Source organism: Symphodus melops, assembly GCF_947650265.1.
Source record: "Symphodus melops genome assembly, chromosome: 2".
In the NCBI taxonomy this organism is placed as follows: Eukaryota; Metazoa; Chordata; class Actinopteri; order Labriformes; family Labridae; genus Symphodus; species Symphodus melops.
Window position 1 is genome coordinate 25,581,906 of NC_136692.1, and position 15,409 is coordinate 25,597,314.

General features: G+C 41.9%; 1 protein-coding gene and 1 long non-coding RNA gene across 2 annotated transcripts in view; one reads left to right on the plus strand and one right to left on the minus strand.

The window, feature by feature from the left end:
• Nucleotides 1-15,405, minus strand: part of LOC306820687 — a 39,048-nt gene extending 23,643 nt beyond the window's left edge. The window contains exons 1-2 of the long non-coding RNA XR_013778692.1: nt 15,301-15,405; nt 15,088-15,205 (exon numbers count right to left, since the gene is read on the minus strand). This is a non-coding gene — a long non-coding RNA (uncharacterized lncRNA). The remainder of the gene's footprint in view (nt 1-15,087; nt 15,206-15,300) is intronic.
• On the plus strand, nt 160-13,432 carry LOC306819950 (keratin, type I cytoskeletal 13-like; the record flags this gene model as incomplete). Its single annotated transcript, XM_079337576.1, has 9 exons — nt 160-171; nt 565-726; nt 2,512-2,594; nt 10,291-10,447; nt 12,250-12,429; nt 12,559-12,666; nt 12,883-13,103; nt 13,207-13,217; nt 13,332-13,432. The coding sequence occupies 9 exons, from the start codon at nt 160-162 to the stop codon at nt 13,430-13,432; spliced, it is 1,035 nt and encodes a 344-aa protein (XP_079193702.1).
• Nucleotides 15,406-15,409: the final 4 nt, after the last annotated feature.

Sequence of the window (15,409 nt, forward strand, 5' to 3'; positions counted from 1 at the left end):
ACGTGGTCACAGATGAATCATTTAAACCACAGGGTTTGAAAAGGTGGAAAAGGGCGATAATATGTCCTCTTTAAAACAAAAATGCAACGGTTGAAAATATGGACTGCTCTAGCATGTACTGTATGTTCATATGTTAATCATGTATACTAACTGATCTAAATGGCCAACATGGTACACCGTTCACAGTCTGAACATGTTTGCAGGTGTGCACGGTTGCAAGGAACATACCACAAAAAAAAATCTAAACTCTGTGGCACAATGAAAACAATTTTGCTATATTTGATTGTAAGCGAACTACACATTTTGCCTGCAGCTTCTTCAGGTTCCTCATCTCCTTCAGACCCATGTTATTTTCAAAAAACCATAAGTCTGCTGCTACCCTCCAATCCATTTGCATTAAAAGTGTGAAGCCTAAACGTAGAGGGGGCAATTTCATAAACCAACTTTTAAGAAGGGAGGCATTTTGGATTTATGAACTCAACCCAATTGACGAAGCACAGGATTTGAGCTGCTTTTTGTGTGACTAAATATTATATCTTGTTTCTTTCTACGGGTGATGTGCAGAACCTGAACGACCGTCTTAGCTCCTACCTGGAGAAGGTGCGCACACTGGAGAAGGAGAACGACCGGCTGGACAAGCAGATCAGAGACTGGTACCAGTCCAGAACTTTCATCTGCCACGACTACAGCCGCTACTTTGTCATAATCGAAGACCTGAAGGACAAGGTAAGAGAAAACAGACACATAGCTTGATTTCTGAGTTAAATCATGCACATTGATGTTTTCACATGTTTATATCAAACTTGGAGCTTTGACAGTTAAACTATTAGCTAGAGAGCCAGGACATCAGTGACATGTGACGCCACCACCTGCGTGAAGTTGGCCCCCCACCCCACGCAAAACTTCGGGATCATAGTCGCATTTGTTTGTGCTTCGTTTGTGCTGGTTTGTGCTGTAAAAAGTTTCGTTTGTGCTGTTTCTGTTTTTGAGTTATTAACGATTATTATATAGGTCATCCTGAGGTCACCTAGCCCCCCATCTTCTCCAAATTGACCCGGAATTGTCGCGTTTGTTTGTGCTTCGTTTGTGCTGGTTTGTGCTGTAAAAAGTTTCGTTTGTGCTATTATGAATTTATAGAAATAGCGCATTTTAATTTCACGCGATGACGTCACTCAGCCCCCCCATCTGCTCCGAATCGACCCAGAATGGTCGCGTTTGTTTGTGCTTCGTTTGTGCTGGATTGTGCTGTAAATATTTTCCTTTGTGCTGTTTTGGTTTTATAGATATTTGAAGTCTTATTGTCGGGCGATGACGTCACCCCTCCCTCCGGGGATTCCCCGGAAATGGTCCCGTATATTTTCAATTGGTTTAAGTGCCGTAAACATATTCGTTCAAAAGTGCTTTTATTGATATTCAGAGTTTTATTATCAAGCGACGCTGGTAACTCACTGTCATGCTTCATTTTTGTTTTCTTTTTTGAATCCATTCAGGACTGGATCGTACATTGTTTTTTTACTACATTAATCGAATCGCTTTACTAATATACGGGACCATTTCCGGGGAATCCCCGGAGGGAGGGGTGACGTCATCGCCCGACAATAAGACTTCAAATATCTATAAAACCAAAACAGCACAAACGAAACTTTTTACAGCACAAACCAGCACAGACGAAGCACAAACAAACGCGACAATTCCGGGTCAATTTGGAGAAGATGGGGGGCTAGGTGACCTCAGGATGACCTATATAATAATCGTTAATAACTCAAAAACAGAAACAGCACAAACGAAACTTTTTACAGCACAAACCAGCACAAACGAAGCACAAACAAATGCGACTATGATCCCGAAGTTTTGCGTGGGGTGGGGGGCCAACTTCACGCAGGTGACGCCACCTTATCAGGAAGCACATAACACAAAAACAAAGCTGAACATGTTGATTGTCATAGCTGTCATCCATTCCTGTGCATCACAACCTGCTCTCAGTGTTCAGTGATGTAGAGATAATTAGACATAGAAACAACGTTGGTCTCCAATAAATCAAAAACTGTGTAAACAACTGAAGTAAAACATTTTCACAGTAGTTCATCTTTTCTACTAAAAAAGTTTGTTGGATGCCAAATAAAATCATGTTTGTTTGAAATAATTATTTTGTAATCAAGCACAATTACTTACATGAGATTGTTTGAGTGGTGTATTTATGTTTAATTTAAAATGAAAGTATTATTCATAGTGTTTTTTGTCACTTTCGGAACTTAATTATCTGACTGATAAACATTCTCCCTGAGTTAATTTTTTTAAACAAATTAAAAACCTAAACTCCAAGAAATCACAACAGGTCAAACACTGTGAAAGTCAGAATATGACATTTGTATATCACAAATCTAAATCCCTGTCTGCTTTTTTAAAATGTGTCACATCTAAGATGTTGCTTTGGTAATTAAATTGTTTAAAAACAGGCAGACCTTTTTTTTCTAACTTGTATCTTTATGTCTGTGTTTTTGTCCTCGTCAGATCCGTATTGCCTCCAGACTCAACGCCAAGACAATCCTGGACATTGACAACGCAAAACTGGCTGCTGATGACTTCAAAATGAAGTAATTGTATTCTCTGTGTCGTATAGTTCTACCTCTACTGCATGACATTACTGTGGAAGTGATGTATCCTATCAGAGCGCTGGCTAGTTTTACAGCTACTAGCTGAGCTCATGTTGCATGAGTGTAAAAACAGCGTCATCTGCGTATAGTTCTACCTCTACTGCATGACATTACTGTGGAAGGTCATTGATGTAGAGTTTAAAAAGTAGTGGGCCTCACACAGATCCTTGTGGTACACCCATTATGGTTTTTACACACTACATTCTATTGGATAAGTATGATGGTATCCTTGCAAGTGTATTATACAAAAAGTTGACGGTGGAGAGTTTAGACATGGGAACATATTGAAAGAACTGTATCAAAGGCTTTCCGCAAGCTTAAGAAAACAGCTCCGACAACTCCACCTTTGTCAAGACCTGATCTAATTTGCTCTGTCAGGTGTAAGACGGCTGTTTCTGTAGAGTAATTCTGTCTAAAGCCAAACTGGACAGGATTCAGACCTGGGTTGCAGCTGTTAATGTGGTCTGTTATTTGTTTTATGACTACTGAACCGTACTGGCGCCTGTGACTGGCAGTGCCACGGCTCGCTCTCTATTTTATTGATTATTGATGATTATTGTTTCACTATATGTGATCTTAGCAGCCCAGATGACAAATGGAAGTGTCCTGGCTTTACTAACCTATGATCGGGACTCTTTATTTCGTATCAAAGTGTCATTGGAGGACATGTTTCATACCTGGGACCGTTACAAACAGGCATTTCCGCCTCCGTTTGAAATCCATCCAGACTCACAGGACTACTTGATGCTGTATCGGGTGCCGGGAAAGACCCGCAGGAGATCCAGAAAAAGAGGCTCTCGGTCCGGTATCCAAGTAAAGCGAAGACGTGCTGCGGCGCACGGGGGCTCCGTCGTCTTCGGCTGCCGGGACCACGCTCGGTTCCTGCGCCAGATCCCTCTCCTCGATGTGTGCGTCAGCGTGTCCTCGCTGCCGCCTGCCCGCACTTCAACAACTGTCCTGGACCCTTCGCAGTGCTGGAGCCATGGTCAGGGGTTTTCATCGCCATCGCCTACTTCCGTGTTTATGCCGGCTTTTCCAGCATGGACCGGCTGGAGCTCACGTGACCGCTGGATGTGCCTTCGTCCAATCCCGCTCCTCAACACGGACACTACCTCCGAGACGTCAATCCATGTCGGCCTATTGAATGCTCGTTCAATTGCGAACAAGTCTCATTCACTAAACGATTTTTTTACAAGAGAAAACCTGGATATTATGTGTCTTTCAGAGACATGGCAGAGAGATGAAGAGTTCATTCATTTAAATGATCTCTGTCCACCTGGCTGCTCTGCTGTCGGGAAGCCCCGCCCCTGTCGCCGTGGTGGTGGCCTGGCCATTGTTCACAGGGAGGTCCAAAAATGCAAACTGATCCAGTCCCAAGATTTCTCTTCGTTTGAATCACAGATGGTTAAGATGGGTTCCTCATCCCCTTTTTACTGTGTGTTGATCTACCGTCCTCCTGGCCCTGCCGCTGTCTTCTTAAAGGATTTTAGTGACTTCTTGTCCTCTATTATAAAGCTGGACTCTGTTTTAATCCTTGGGGATTTTAACCTTCATGTTGATGACAGCTCATCTTCCCCTGCAATGGAACTTCTAACATTGACTGAAACTTTTAATTTTGAGCAGCATGTTTCTGAGCCCACTCACCAAAAAGGCCATATTTTAGACTTAGTTTTTACGCTTGGCCTAGACATTTTAAACCTGTCTGTAAATGATGTTCATTTGAGTGATCATAGTCTTGTTCTGTTTGATCTGCACTTTTGTCCTGAGCCCAAGCCTTCAGCAGTCAGGTCTCAGAGGCGTGTTATCACTGCTAATACTGCAGATAGTTTCTCTCATTTATTTGATCCTGTCTTGGTCATGAACTGTCTCGATGTGGATGATCTCACTCACTGTTTTAACAATCACTGTGTAGAAATTCTGAACCAGGTGGCTCCTGTTAAAACAAACTCCTCTACCAGGGAAAAAGCTCGCCCGTGGACTAATGAAGACATCCTAAATCTAAAGAGACTATGTCGAAAGACTGAACGCCTGTGGAAATCCACTAACCTTGAGGTGCACAGGCTCTACCTCAAGGACCTTGTGTCTTCATACAATGTGATGGTCGAAAATGCCAGATCCGAGTATATCCACCAACTGGTAGCACTAAATAAGAAAAACCCCAAAGTGTTATTTGAAACGATAAACTCACTTGTATGTCCTGCTGCCCCAGTTACCCCCGTGTTTTGTGAAGCTGACAGCAATGCCTTTTTGAGATTCTTCACAAACAAGATAAAGATAATCAAGGACAACATCCCGCCCCCTCTTCGTGTTACCCCTGCTGTTTCTGAGCCTGTCTCCAGCTTGTGGTCCTTGTTTAGGACTGTGACGGTTGCTGATATTTCAGCAGTGGTGTCTAAGATGAAGCCCTCCTCTTGCTCATCTGACGTCCTTCCCTGTAGGCTTTTTAAAAAAGTGTTTGGGGAAATCGGCCCGTGTGTGACCAAAATGGTTAACCTGTCTTTGTCCACTGGTGTGTTTCCTACTGCATTCAAACATGCCATAGTGGAGCCATTACTAAAAAAAGCAGGCCTAGACCAAACAGATCTTAATAGCTTTAGGCCTATTTCTAAGCTCCCTTTCATGTCAAAGATCCTTGAGAAGGTGGTCTGTAATCAGTTGACCCTTTTCCTGGATCAAAGCAGCATCCATGAACCGCTTCAGTCCGGTTTCCGTAAGCAACACTCCACGGAAACGGCCTTACTGAAAGTGTCCAGCGACATTATGATGGCTGCTGACTCTGGAAAGTTCACGGTCCTGGTTCTCTTGGACCTGTCCGCAGCTTTCGACACTGTAGACCATCAGATTCTGCTGAGAAGACTGAGGGATCAAGTTGGACTGTCGGGTTCAGTTCTAAAATGGTTCTCTTCTTATCTAACTGGACGAAGCTTCAATGTAACAGCCAACCAAATAAGGTCGGAGTCTGCGGACCTGCTGTGTGGAGTGCCTCAAGGTTCCGTCTTGGGTCCTGTCTTGTTTTTGCTGTATTTGATCCCTCTAGGAGAGATCATACGAAGGTTCGATGATGTTTCTTTCCACCTATTTGCTGACGATATCCAGCTGTACTGCTCTTTTAAGCCGTCCGAGATCCAGAAGCTGAGCTCCCTACGTCTTTGTCTGATGGAAATCAAACAATGGCTCAGCGAAAATTCTCTGCAGCTCAATGCTGAGAAAACAGAAACATTGATTCTCGCCCCTGATGACTCAATTCCAGGGATTAAGCAGTTCTTGGGGGACCTAGGCCAGTCCGTGAAGCCTAGTCTTAGAAACCTGGGAGTTATTTTCGACAAAGACATGTCTTTAGTCCAGCACTGTAAACAGCTATCAAGGAACTGCTTCTTTCAACTGAGGAAGATCTCCAAACTTAGAAACATGGTTTCGCAGAATGATTTGGAGCTCATTATCCATGCCTTTGTGTCTTCACGTTTAGACTATTGCAATAGTTTGTTTTCTTGTCTTAACAAGAAAGAGCTCTCTAGACTGCAATTAATTCAAAATTCTGCAGCAAGAATTCTGACCCGCACAAATAGGAGGTCCCACATATCCCCTGTTCTGAAAGACCTTCACTGGTTGCCAATGTCTTTTAGGTTCAGGTTTAAAATCCTGGTTCTGGCCTTCAGAGCCCTACATGGTCAGGCTCCCTCTTACCTTAGTGAGCTGATCCAGCTTTACGCTCCTGTGCGAGCGCTGAGGTCTATGGATCAGAACCTGATGAAGGTCCCTCGAGCTCATTATCACACTAGAGGTGACCGGTCTTTCCAGGTCGTTGCTCCGAGCCTCTGGAATGAACTTCCATCATCCTTGCGCTCAAATGATTCAGTTGTCACTTTCAAGAGTCAACTGAAAACGTTTTTATTTGTCCAGGCTTTTAATTAGTCTCTTTTAGGGCTGCTATGATTTTTGTACTGTCTGTGTATTGCTTGTGATGTTTTTCAACCCTGTTTGTGAAGCACTTTGTGGCCCCTGCCTGCGAAAAGTGCTATATAAATAAATTTTACTTTACTTACTTACTTTACTTTCGCTGCAACCTTAGAGATAACTGGCAGTATTATGGGTCAATAATTACTGACTTCATGGTGGTCTCCAGATTTAAAGACCAGAGTCACAATTGCCTGTTTCCAATCGTTAGGAAAGAGGCCATGTCCAACAGAAAGATTTACTAAATGAGCAATAGTGGGAGTCAGTGTAGCCATGACGGGAAGCATCTTGGTTTTCTTAGGGAGCAAATTACTTCCCTAACTTCTTCTTCTGTGACTTTGAAACCCTGTTCCACAGCATACAACTTGCTACTTTGATCCGTAGATTTGAAATTGGTTCCTTGCTCCTCAAATAGATTCAATAAATAAAAGAATTAAGAGTAGTGGCCATCATAGCACGATCATCTATTGTCTATTCCTGAATTGTGAGCTGAATACCCACTGAGTGGTGTTAAGCTAGTATGTTGATACTTTTCCAAATTGTCTTTGCTATTGCCTTTGGTCTCATTCATAAATCGATGACCAAACGTGATTTAGCAAATCTCAGTTCCTTAATCACTTGTTCCTTTAGCCTTTGTAAGCAAAGACATCTGTGTCTCCTTTGGTCTTAATAGCCCATTTTAAAGCAGCATCTCCAAGTTTTTATCAGTTGCAGTTTAGTATTTCACTAAACCAAGGCAGGCAAACTTTATTTCTATTTTTTATCTGGATTTTCACCGTTTTATCTCTGACAGCATTGATCATTGAAGTGAATAACTGACAATTATGGTCCAGATTTCAGAGGATAGTATTTCGCCCCAGTCCACATTATTTACTTCATAGTCAAATATGTCTTGTTTACTTTTAGGTGTGCAGAAGACATTTGTGTGTTGTGGTTTTGGTGTATGGTTCTGCAATCTTTTTTAGTGTACTGTCCTTGCCACTTGCGTTAAATTATGATCAGACAAACCAGTGATCAAGTTGTAGCTTTTTGTGATTGTGGTTGGGCCTTCCATCAGCTGTAAAAGATGGTATTTAATAGTTTTGAAGTTTCTCCTCTTTGACTGATCTACCCACTTAAGATTGAAATCCCCCATGAGAAAATTTTCTTTGTTTCAGTACATTCTTTCAGGATATCAATAAATTGTTAATAAAATGTGTCATTGGCAGTCTGGACCAAACTTTTATTACTTTGGATCTTGACTGAACAATCAGTCAACTAATTGAAGCGTTCCTGGGGAAAACAGCACGAACAGAGTTTCATGAAGTGCGCCATGAAAGGCTCCCTGCCAATTTTTCTCACTGGCAAACTCTCAACTTCTAAATATAGTTTCTAGGAATTGAGGTAGACATGTTTTACACACATCATATGCCCCCTAGTGGCTAAACTGTATTTGATTCAACTTTATGAGACCTGTTCCAGCATGTATTCAGTAGACGTGAAGTGCTTGAAGTATAAGTTTGACCTGTTGTCCATCCAGTGAAACCCCAGAGAAAAATTCATGCTCATGTTTAAAGTGCTATTGGAACATTGTTAGTGTAGCTGCTAGCTGTAAAACAGAACCTATATATACTCTTGAGTGTTCAGTGCTGACTCATTATCTCACCTTCAGAGGTAGTGAGAGGTTCTCCCTGTCGAAGGTGCAATATGGAAAAAATATTAAATCACAATTTTTTTCATCGTGATCTTAAAGAAATGTTTTGCAAGTTACTGACCTGGGGACTGTCCTACGAAGCAGGATTTGAGATTAGCGAGGTAACTTCAGGGTTAACTCTGGGTTTTCAGTCCTACAAGGCTCGTTCACTTCTTACCTTTGTATATCGCCACGGTAACTTGCTGCACACCCAACCTGCTCCAGAGCAGGTTATGTTGAAGACAAGAGATCAACTTTTAAAAATTTCTGTCCAGTGAACAATCAGATCTTTTGATCGTGGAGCTCCTAGAGCTGATGTGTACTTAAGCTAACTGATTGTTTCAAACAACCGAGTACTCATTATCATCACAACCACTGCCCGGCTCATTGTCTCAGGTAGGCTCATTGTTCAGAGCCTACCTGAGACACAGAAATGCGCCCCCCAAACTTTGTTGTGCTGTTTTTGCCAGTTTTCAGAACTAGAACTGGTCTTGGCTGGAATTGAAGCCCACAATGTTCAAACATCCTTTAACTCAGCAGCCATGACTGCTGCTGTAGCGAGATATACAGTACATCGTTCAAATTTCGGTGGCAAACATAGCTGTGCAGTTAGCCTTCACTAATCAACAAAAACAAACTGACCGGCGAGCTGAATGAGAAAACAAGAGTCGAGTTTCATTCACTTAATGTGTCCTGCATGATTTTACATTATAGTCTGTTTAGTTCGTGATTATTTTTTACCAATATCCTTCAACAGCAACTGAAAAGGCGTCAGAGTGTTTTAGTTGCGTATTTCGGATTTACAATTACGAATAGCTTCTCATGGCTTTGAATTATATTTTAACATTAATGTGTAGTGTCTCCATGCTGCTCTGTTTGTGATGGTCAGAGCTGCAGCTGAAATAGATCTTCTCAAACTGTTCTACTCGCCACATGAAAGAGTCAGAGCAACACATTCAGTTCAGAGAAGAAACAGCAAAACCTCAAAAGCATAGTCTCCCTTGGTCTTCAGTCAGGTTTGCAGGACTACCAGTAATCCCCGATCAGACGACCTAAGAGAGATCTGCAGGGAGTGTCAGGCCCAAAGAGTTCAGTTATGTACAGGTGCCTGTCCATGCAGGGCTTTAAAAGTAAGAACACAAATCTTCAATGTAATTCTAAAATTCATGGGAAGCCAGTGTAAAGAAGACAGAATTGGTGTGATATGTGAACTTTTGGAGGACCTGGTTAATAGTCTGGCTGGTAAAAAGGGAGTTACAGAAATCTAATTGTGAAGAAATCAAAGCATAATCTCCAGCTGAGCAGTGGGAAGAATGGACTTAAGTTTAGCAAAAATTCTATACTAGTGAAAACAAGAGCGAACAAGACAATTAATATTCTGGTCAAGGCACAGTGACTGACCAAAAGAAACGCCTAGATTTTGCAGAACAGGTTCAACAAACATAGCTAGTGAACCAAGTTTTTCCGTAATGCTGCGGGAACAATGGCTACAGCAGCGCATAGAAGGACTTCTGTTTTATCAGAGTATAGCTGTTGTCTGCCATCTAATCCTTAATGGCACTGATAGAGTTGAGCAATATCTTGAGGAGAAAATGAAATATGAAATGTTATGTTTTCTGCATAAGGGTGGTATGAAATCTATTTAAAGCTGTTAATTTGAGACCAAGTGGAAAGAATTGGGCCTAGGACAGAACCTTGGGGAACTTCACTAGTCATGGATGAATTTGATTAAGTGTTTTTGTTAACTGTAACAGAGAAAATCCTGTAAAGGAAGAGAAGCAGTCTAGAGCTGAGCCAGAAATAGTCACCACTGCCTGAGCATTTCAACCAATATACTGTGGACCACAGTATCGAAAAACTGCGCTGAGATCCAGAAAAACCAATGCTGAATACTCAAGCTTTGGCCCTTATTTGCTCTGAAACATTAGCACCATCTCATGTTGTTCTGATCACTTCTATTCCTTCCACACACTAATCAAAAACACTCTGACCTGTGTGCCCTGTCTTCAGGTATGAGAACGAGCTGGCCATGAGGATGGCTGTGGAGGCGGACATTGCTGGACTGAAGAGGGTGCTGGATGAGCTGAACATGGCCAGGATGGACCTGGAGAGTCAGTATGAGGCCCTGAAGGAAGAGCTCATCATGCTGAAGAGGAACCATGAAGAGGTGTGGAGTGTAGAAAACAGGCAGGAGAGCTGCACTAATTTAACCAACACAAGGTTTGTTGATGGGAGTTTGAGCGGAGTCAAGCCTCAGACTTATCATCTGTCAACGCCCCTGAAACAGATCCTACACTGGGGCCAACACCCACTTTGTGTATATACTTAACCTGAACTACTCCAGTGATTAATCAAACTCATCGTCTTTCATCTTTTCAGCAGCACTCACCTAAACACAGCAGCTATTCACTGTGAGACAGACATGTCACCATCCATTACAGCTATCTATTGTGGCCTAACCTGGTTATTATTTGCTCACAAAAATGCCCTCTGCCTTTTCCCAGACCTGGCCCTCTCCACTCTGCACACTTCCTTTAATTCTCCTTTTTCCATTCTTCCTCCAATAGCTCATTGCTTCTGTTTGTCTGACACAGGCACACTCACACTGACACCACACACAAACACACAAAGAACGATTACAAAACCCAAAACTGTTCATGCAACACACTAAAACAGAGAAGCCATTGAAAAGTTGGGATGCTCGATATTGGCTTTTCTACCGATATCCGATATTCCGATATTGTCCAACTCTTAATTTCCGATACCGATATCACCGATACCGATATCACCGATACCGATATATGCAGGCTTTTTACATCAAAACTGTTAGGTAACAACAACATAAAATATCTCCTGTGGAATTAACACATAATGCCTAATTTTATTGTGATGCCCCACTGGATGCATATGTGAATGAAACATGGCTTTCCAAATGTACACACTGAGAAAAATAAGAGAACAACTTAAATTACGGAAAAATGTGCCATATTTATTTAGTGTTAGAGAGAAACCTCAACAACAAACAGCCTCAAACAACACCACAGACAATATAAAAAAAAAGGAAGAGGCATATCTTCAGTCCATTAGTTGTAAACAAACATAGTCAATGAATGACTGGCCATAACTTGTCAAATAATATACTCAAACTGGGCTCAATCTCTTTTGAGAGTAACAAAATCCTCTCTCCTGATGCCTCCAGTACTTCAAAGGGCATCCTTTCGAGGGGATGGCTTCTCCTAGGTATGCATGCACCTAAAGAAAGAATAAAAAAGACAGGGAATAAATGTATAATAGAATTCCTCCATTTCTTTAATAGAATTTCTATTATTTATTTTTCTTTGAAGCACTGATTGCCAAATGGTTGTTATATTCATTGCATGTAATGTATATTTTTAATGTGACGCACTCAGCACAGCAGATTATATTTAGTTTGATGATTAGAGTTAATCAATTACTCACCTGCGCTGTCTCGCTTGTAGGTGCTTGAGCTGCAACTTCATTCTCTGCAAGGATTTCTTGGTACAAGGATTTCAGTTGACTCTTTAAGCGACAACTGTGTGGTTTTCTTCGGTTTCAGCGGTTGCTTGTTTTCATCACTTTGCTGCGAAAATGTAGCAACTCCGCGTGATTCTTCTTGACATGGGTTATTAAAATTGATGTATTAAAGGAAGACACCTTGTTTCCTCCTCGCATAACCGACGCTGTTGTATTTGTTGTTGTTTAACGTCATCAAGCGCGCGCCCATAAACGTCTCGTGCTGCGCTCATGCAGACTCGGAAATTCCAATATCGGTTCCAATATCGGTTGTAAAAATCCGATACCGATATTTCCAAATATTACATTTTTAAGTCAATATCGGCCCTCCGATATTATCGGACATCCCTATTGAAAAGTAATAAATAATGACAAGATCATTTTAAGTTAATGCACTTGCTGACTGAATGGATTGTTGTTGTTTATCACCTGCAGGAGATGGTTCTGCTGAGGAGTCAGATGGGAGGACAGGTCAATGTGTCCGTGGATGCCTCTCCCTCTGTAGACCTAAACAAGACCATGTCAGAGATCAGGGATCACTATGAGGCTGTCATCGGCAAGAACCGCAAGGAACTCGAGTCATGGTACCAGACCAAGGTGAGATTATATGACTGTGTAGAATACTGGCTACTTTTGAAGAGTATTGATCTACTTTATTTATGGTGAGATGTCAGTACATGTAACTGTTGGGTAACCCATGACAGGCTATTTCTCTGCTCTGCCCAGGTTGCTGGTATTGAATAGGAAGTAAAGACACACACAGAGACCCTGACAACATCCCGCACAGAGATTAAGGACCTGAAGAGTACCCTCCAGAGGCTTCAGATTGAACTGCAATCCCATCTGAGCATGGTATGTCAAAATAGAATTTATTATAAAATACTTAAATTGATGATCCAGATTGCAAGAGTCTAAAAGTAACCCAGAGAATGCAGCACCACATGCTAGCTTCATGCTCACGTCAACATGTTTTGCAGCAGATTTGACTTGGACAAGCCGATTACAAGCATCAAGTAACATCTTTTGATTTCTATTCATCCTAACAACCTTATCCTCCAACCACAATAGAAAGCGTCGCTGGAGGGCACCCTTGCAGAGACTCAGGCCCGCTACGCTGCACAGCTCGGAAATCTCCAGAACATGGTCACAAACCTGGAGGCTCAGCTATCCCAGCTTCACGCCAACATCGCCAGTAACAAGCAGGAGTACGACATGCTGCTGGACCTCAAGACCCGTCTGGAGATGGAGATCGCAGAGTACAGGAGGTTGCTGGATGGGGAGGATGAGAGGTGAGACCTGTCAGCATCACACTGAGGACACTAAATGAAAAATGTAAAAATGCCTGAGACTAACGTGTTCCCTTTTCTTATTTTTCTTTTTTGTTTTAATCAGCACAAAGCAAGGTAAGACATTTCTCTCAAACATGCTTTGATCATTAAAATTGAAACCTAAGTTTTGAAGTGCTTTAAGAAACATGATGAAATTTGCTGATCACTGTTGTTTCTTTCATTTTTCAGTGGTCACAAAAGTCATCACAGTGGTGGAGACAGTTGTGGATGGAAAGGTGGTCACCAGCAGCAAGACCGTTGATGTGGACGTTGATGAGATTGAGGGATAAACTTCAAGTACCAGCAAAAATCAATAAAGACCATGCAGTTGAACTAAACTTTCCTGTCTTGTACTTTTCCATTTGTGTGTTTTTTTAATCAACATGACTTGAGTTTTAACAGTTTAAAGATACTGTGAGACAATTATCAGAAAATTCTATATAAAGTGCTCTTCATGTTTCCCCCTTTAGTGGCTAGTTTTTGCATAATAGCTTCAATACTTCATTGTCCTGTCTTACAACTTATTTGTAAGAATCCAAAAAAACAAATGAAATCTTTTCACCACTTAACCATCACCACACAATAATAATTAATAATACATTTTATTTCACAGCGCCTTTCCAAGCACTCAAGGACGCTTTACATTGGATTAAAAACACAATACAAATAAACACGAATAATAAAAACAACAGACAGAAACACAGTACTGAGTGCTAAGTTTAAAACAAGCCTCTGGTTGGTAAAGAACATGTTATATCTAAAGACAAAATTATTAAGAACTTGTATTACTGTGGTTCTTTTTCTAACTTTGTTAGGTGTTTCACTATGGGGAGTCGCCTTGGCGTGACCAATCTGGAAGCTGTCAGAGACAGACATGTCGAACGGTATTCGGGGCACGCCCCCCTCATATACACAGTCGACCCACCAACCTCAAATCATTCTCGCTTTCTTCCCGTGAAGAATTTACAGGAGCTCCCTCAGCTTATCTAAGCTAAGCTAGTCAGGCACTGCTAAACCGTTCACGGACGTCCCGTTAAGGTCTACGTCGCCGAACGCGGTTCCCGGCTTCAGCTCGGATTTGCTGAGTAAGTCTGTTATAGACGTTTTAGGACCTTGCTTACTCAGAACAGTCTCCGCGTCAAGGCGAGCTGTTCTTAGTGTGGCAAGGCGAGCATAGGATAAAGTGTATAAGAACCAAAAACAAGTTTAATTGGGCTGAGTTTCACCCCAGGAAATATAAGGACACTGCAATTTAAATAACTGCAGCACAGGTTCCGCAACCGGAATAAGACAGAGACATGGTTCAAAAGAAAATGAAAATTTATTGAAAACTTGACGTCTGATATCGGCGAGGAGAGGGGTTGAGATTATTGAGTTAGTGAAGAAAATGAATCAAGTTAGGAACATGTATAAGGGTTTCATTACAACCAAATTTATTCTTTATTCTAAAAACATGTTCACAAAACTGTAATTAAACATAGCAAAGAAAAGGGGTCAGGGTGAGTGGTGCCAGCAGAGGGGAGGCAACCTAATATCTGAGGATGTGTTTCCCAGGAGTGCACTTTAACCACCACTCGTGAACTCATGGCAAACAACAACCACAGCAAACGGATGCAAACTACTGTGTCCCAGTGTGCGTACCACTACAAACAGTGAAGGGAACCATCTCGAGTGCCTAGCCTCCACCAGCAGCCGGCAACCACTTCACTAATGGGGAAAAACAACAAAAGAATAAACACCAGTTGGTTCGCTCTAAAAGTACATGACAATCAAACACAGCCACACTAGGCCAATTGATAAAAAGGCACATTGATAAGGAGGCAAATTGATAAGGAGGCAAAACAGCAGCCGATAAAAGTCCTGCAATACAAAAGAAATGTGTTACATTTAATAACTATTACATAGTCATAAGTATGTAATAAACATTTGGTATGAACCCACTTACCACCCAACCGGCTTCACTACAATGTATACAAAGAGTAGCAGCTACCAGGCAGTCACAAAAGAGGGACCAGACCCCGTCAGCCAATCAGCCACCAGCACCCACAAGGCGGACATGCAGGCTGCCCAAAACACATCAAACTTAACACTTGAAGCATATGAACGAATTACTCCAGGGAATACTTAAACCAAAAAAATTAACCAACACCTGAACTACCTCAGAGAGAGGAACATGTGGCACAACCAGGCAGACAGACAAAAGGACAGCCATGTTGCCACAGGTGTCCTATATATGGCTCAGCTAATTGAGGGGGAAGGACTAAGGG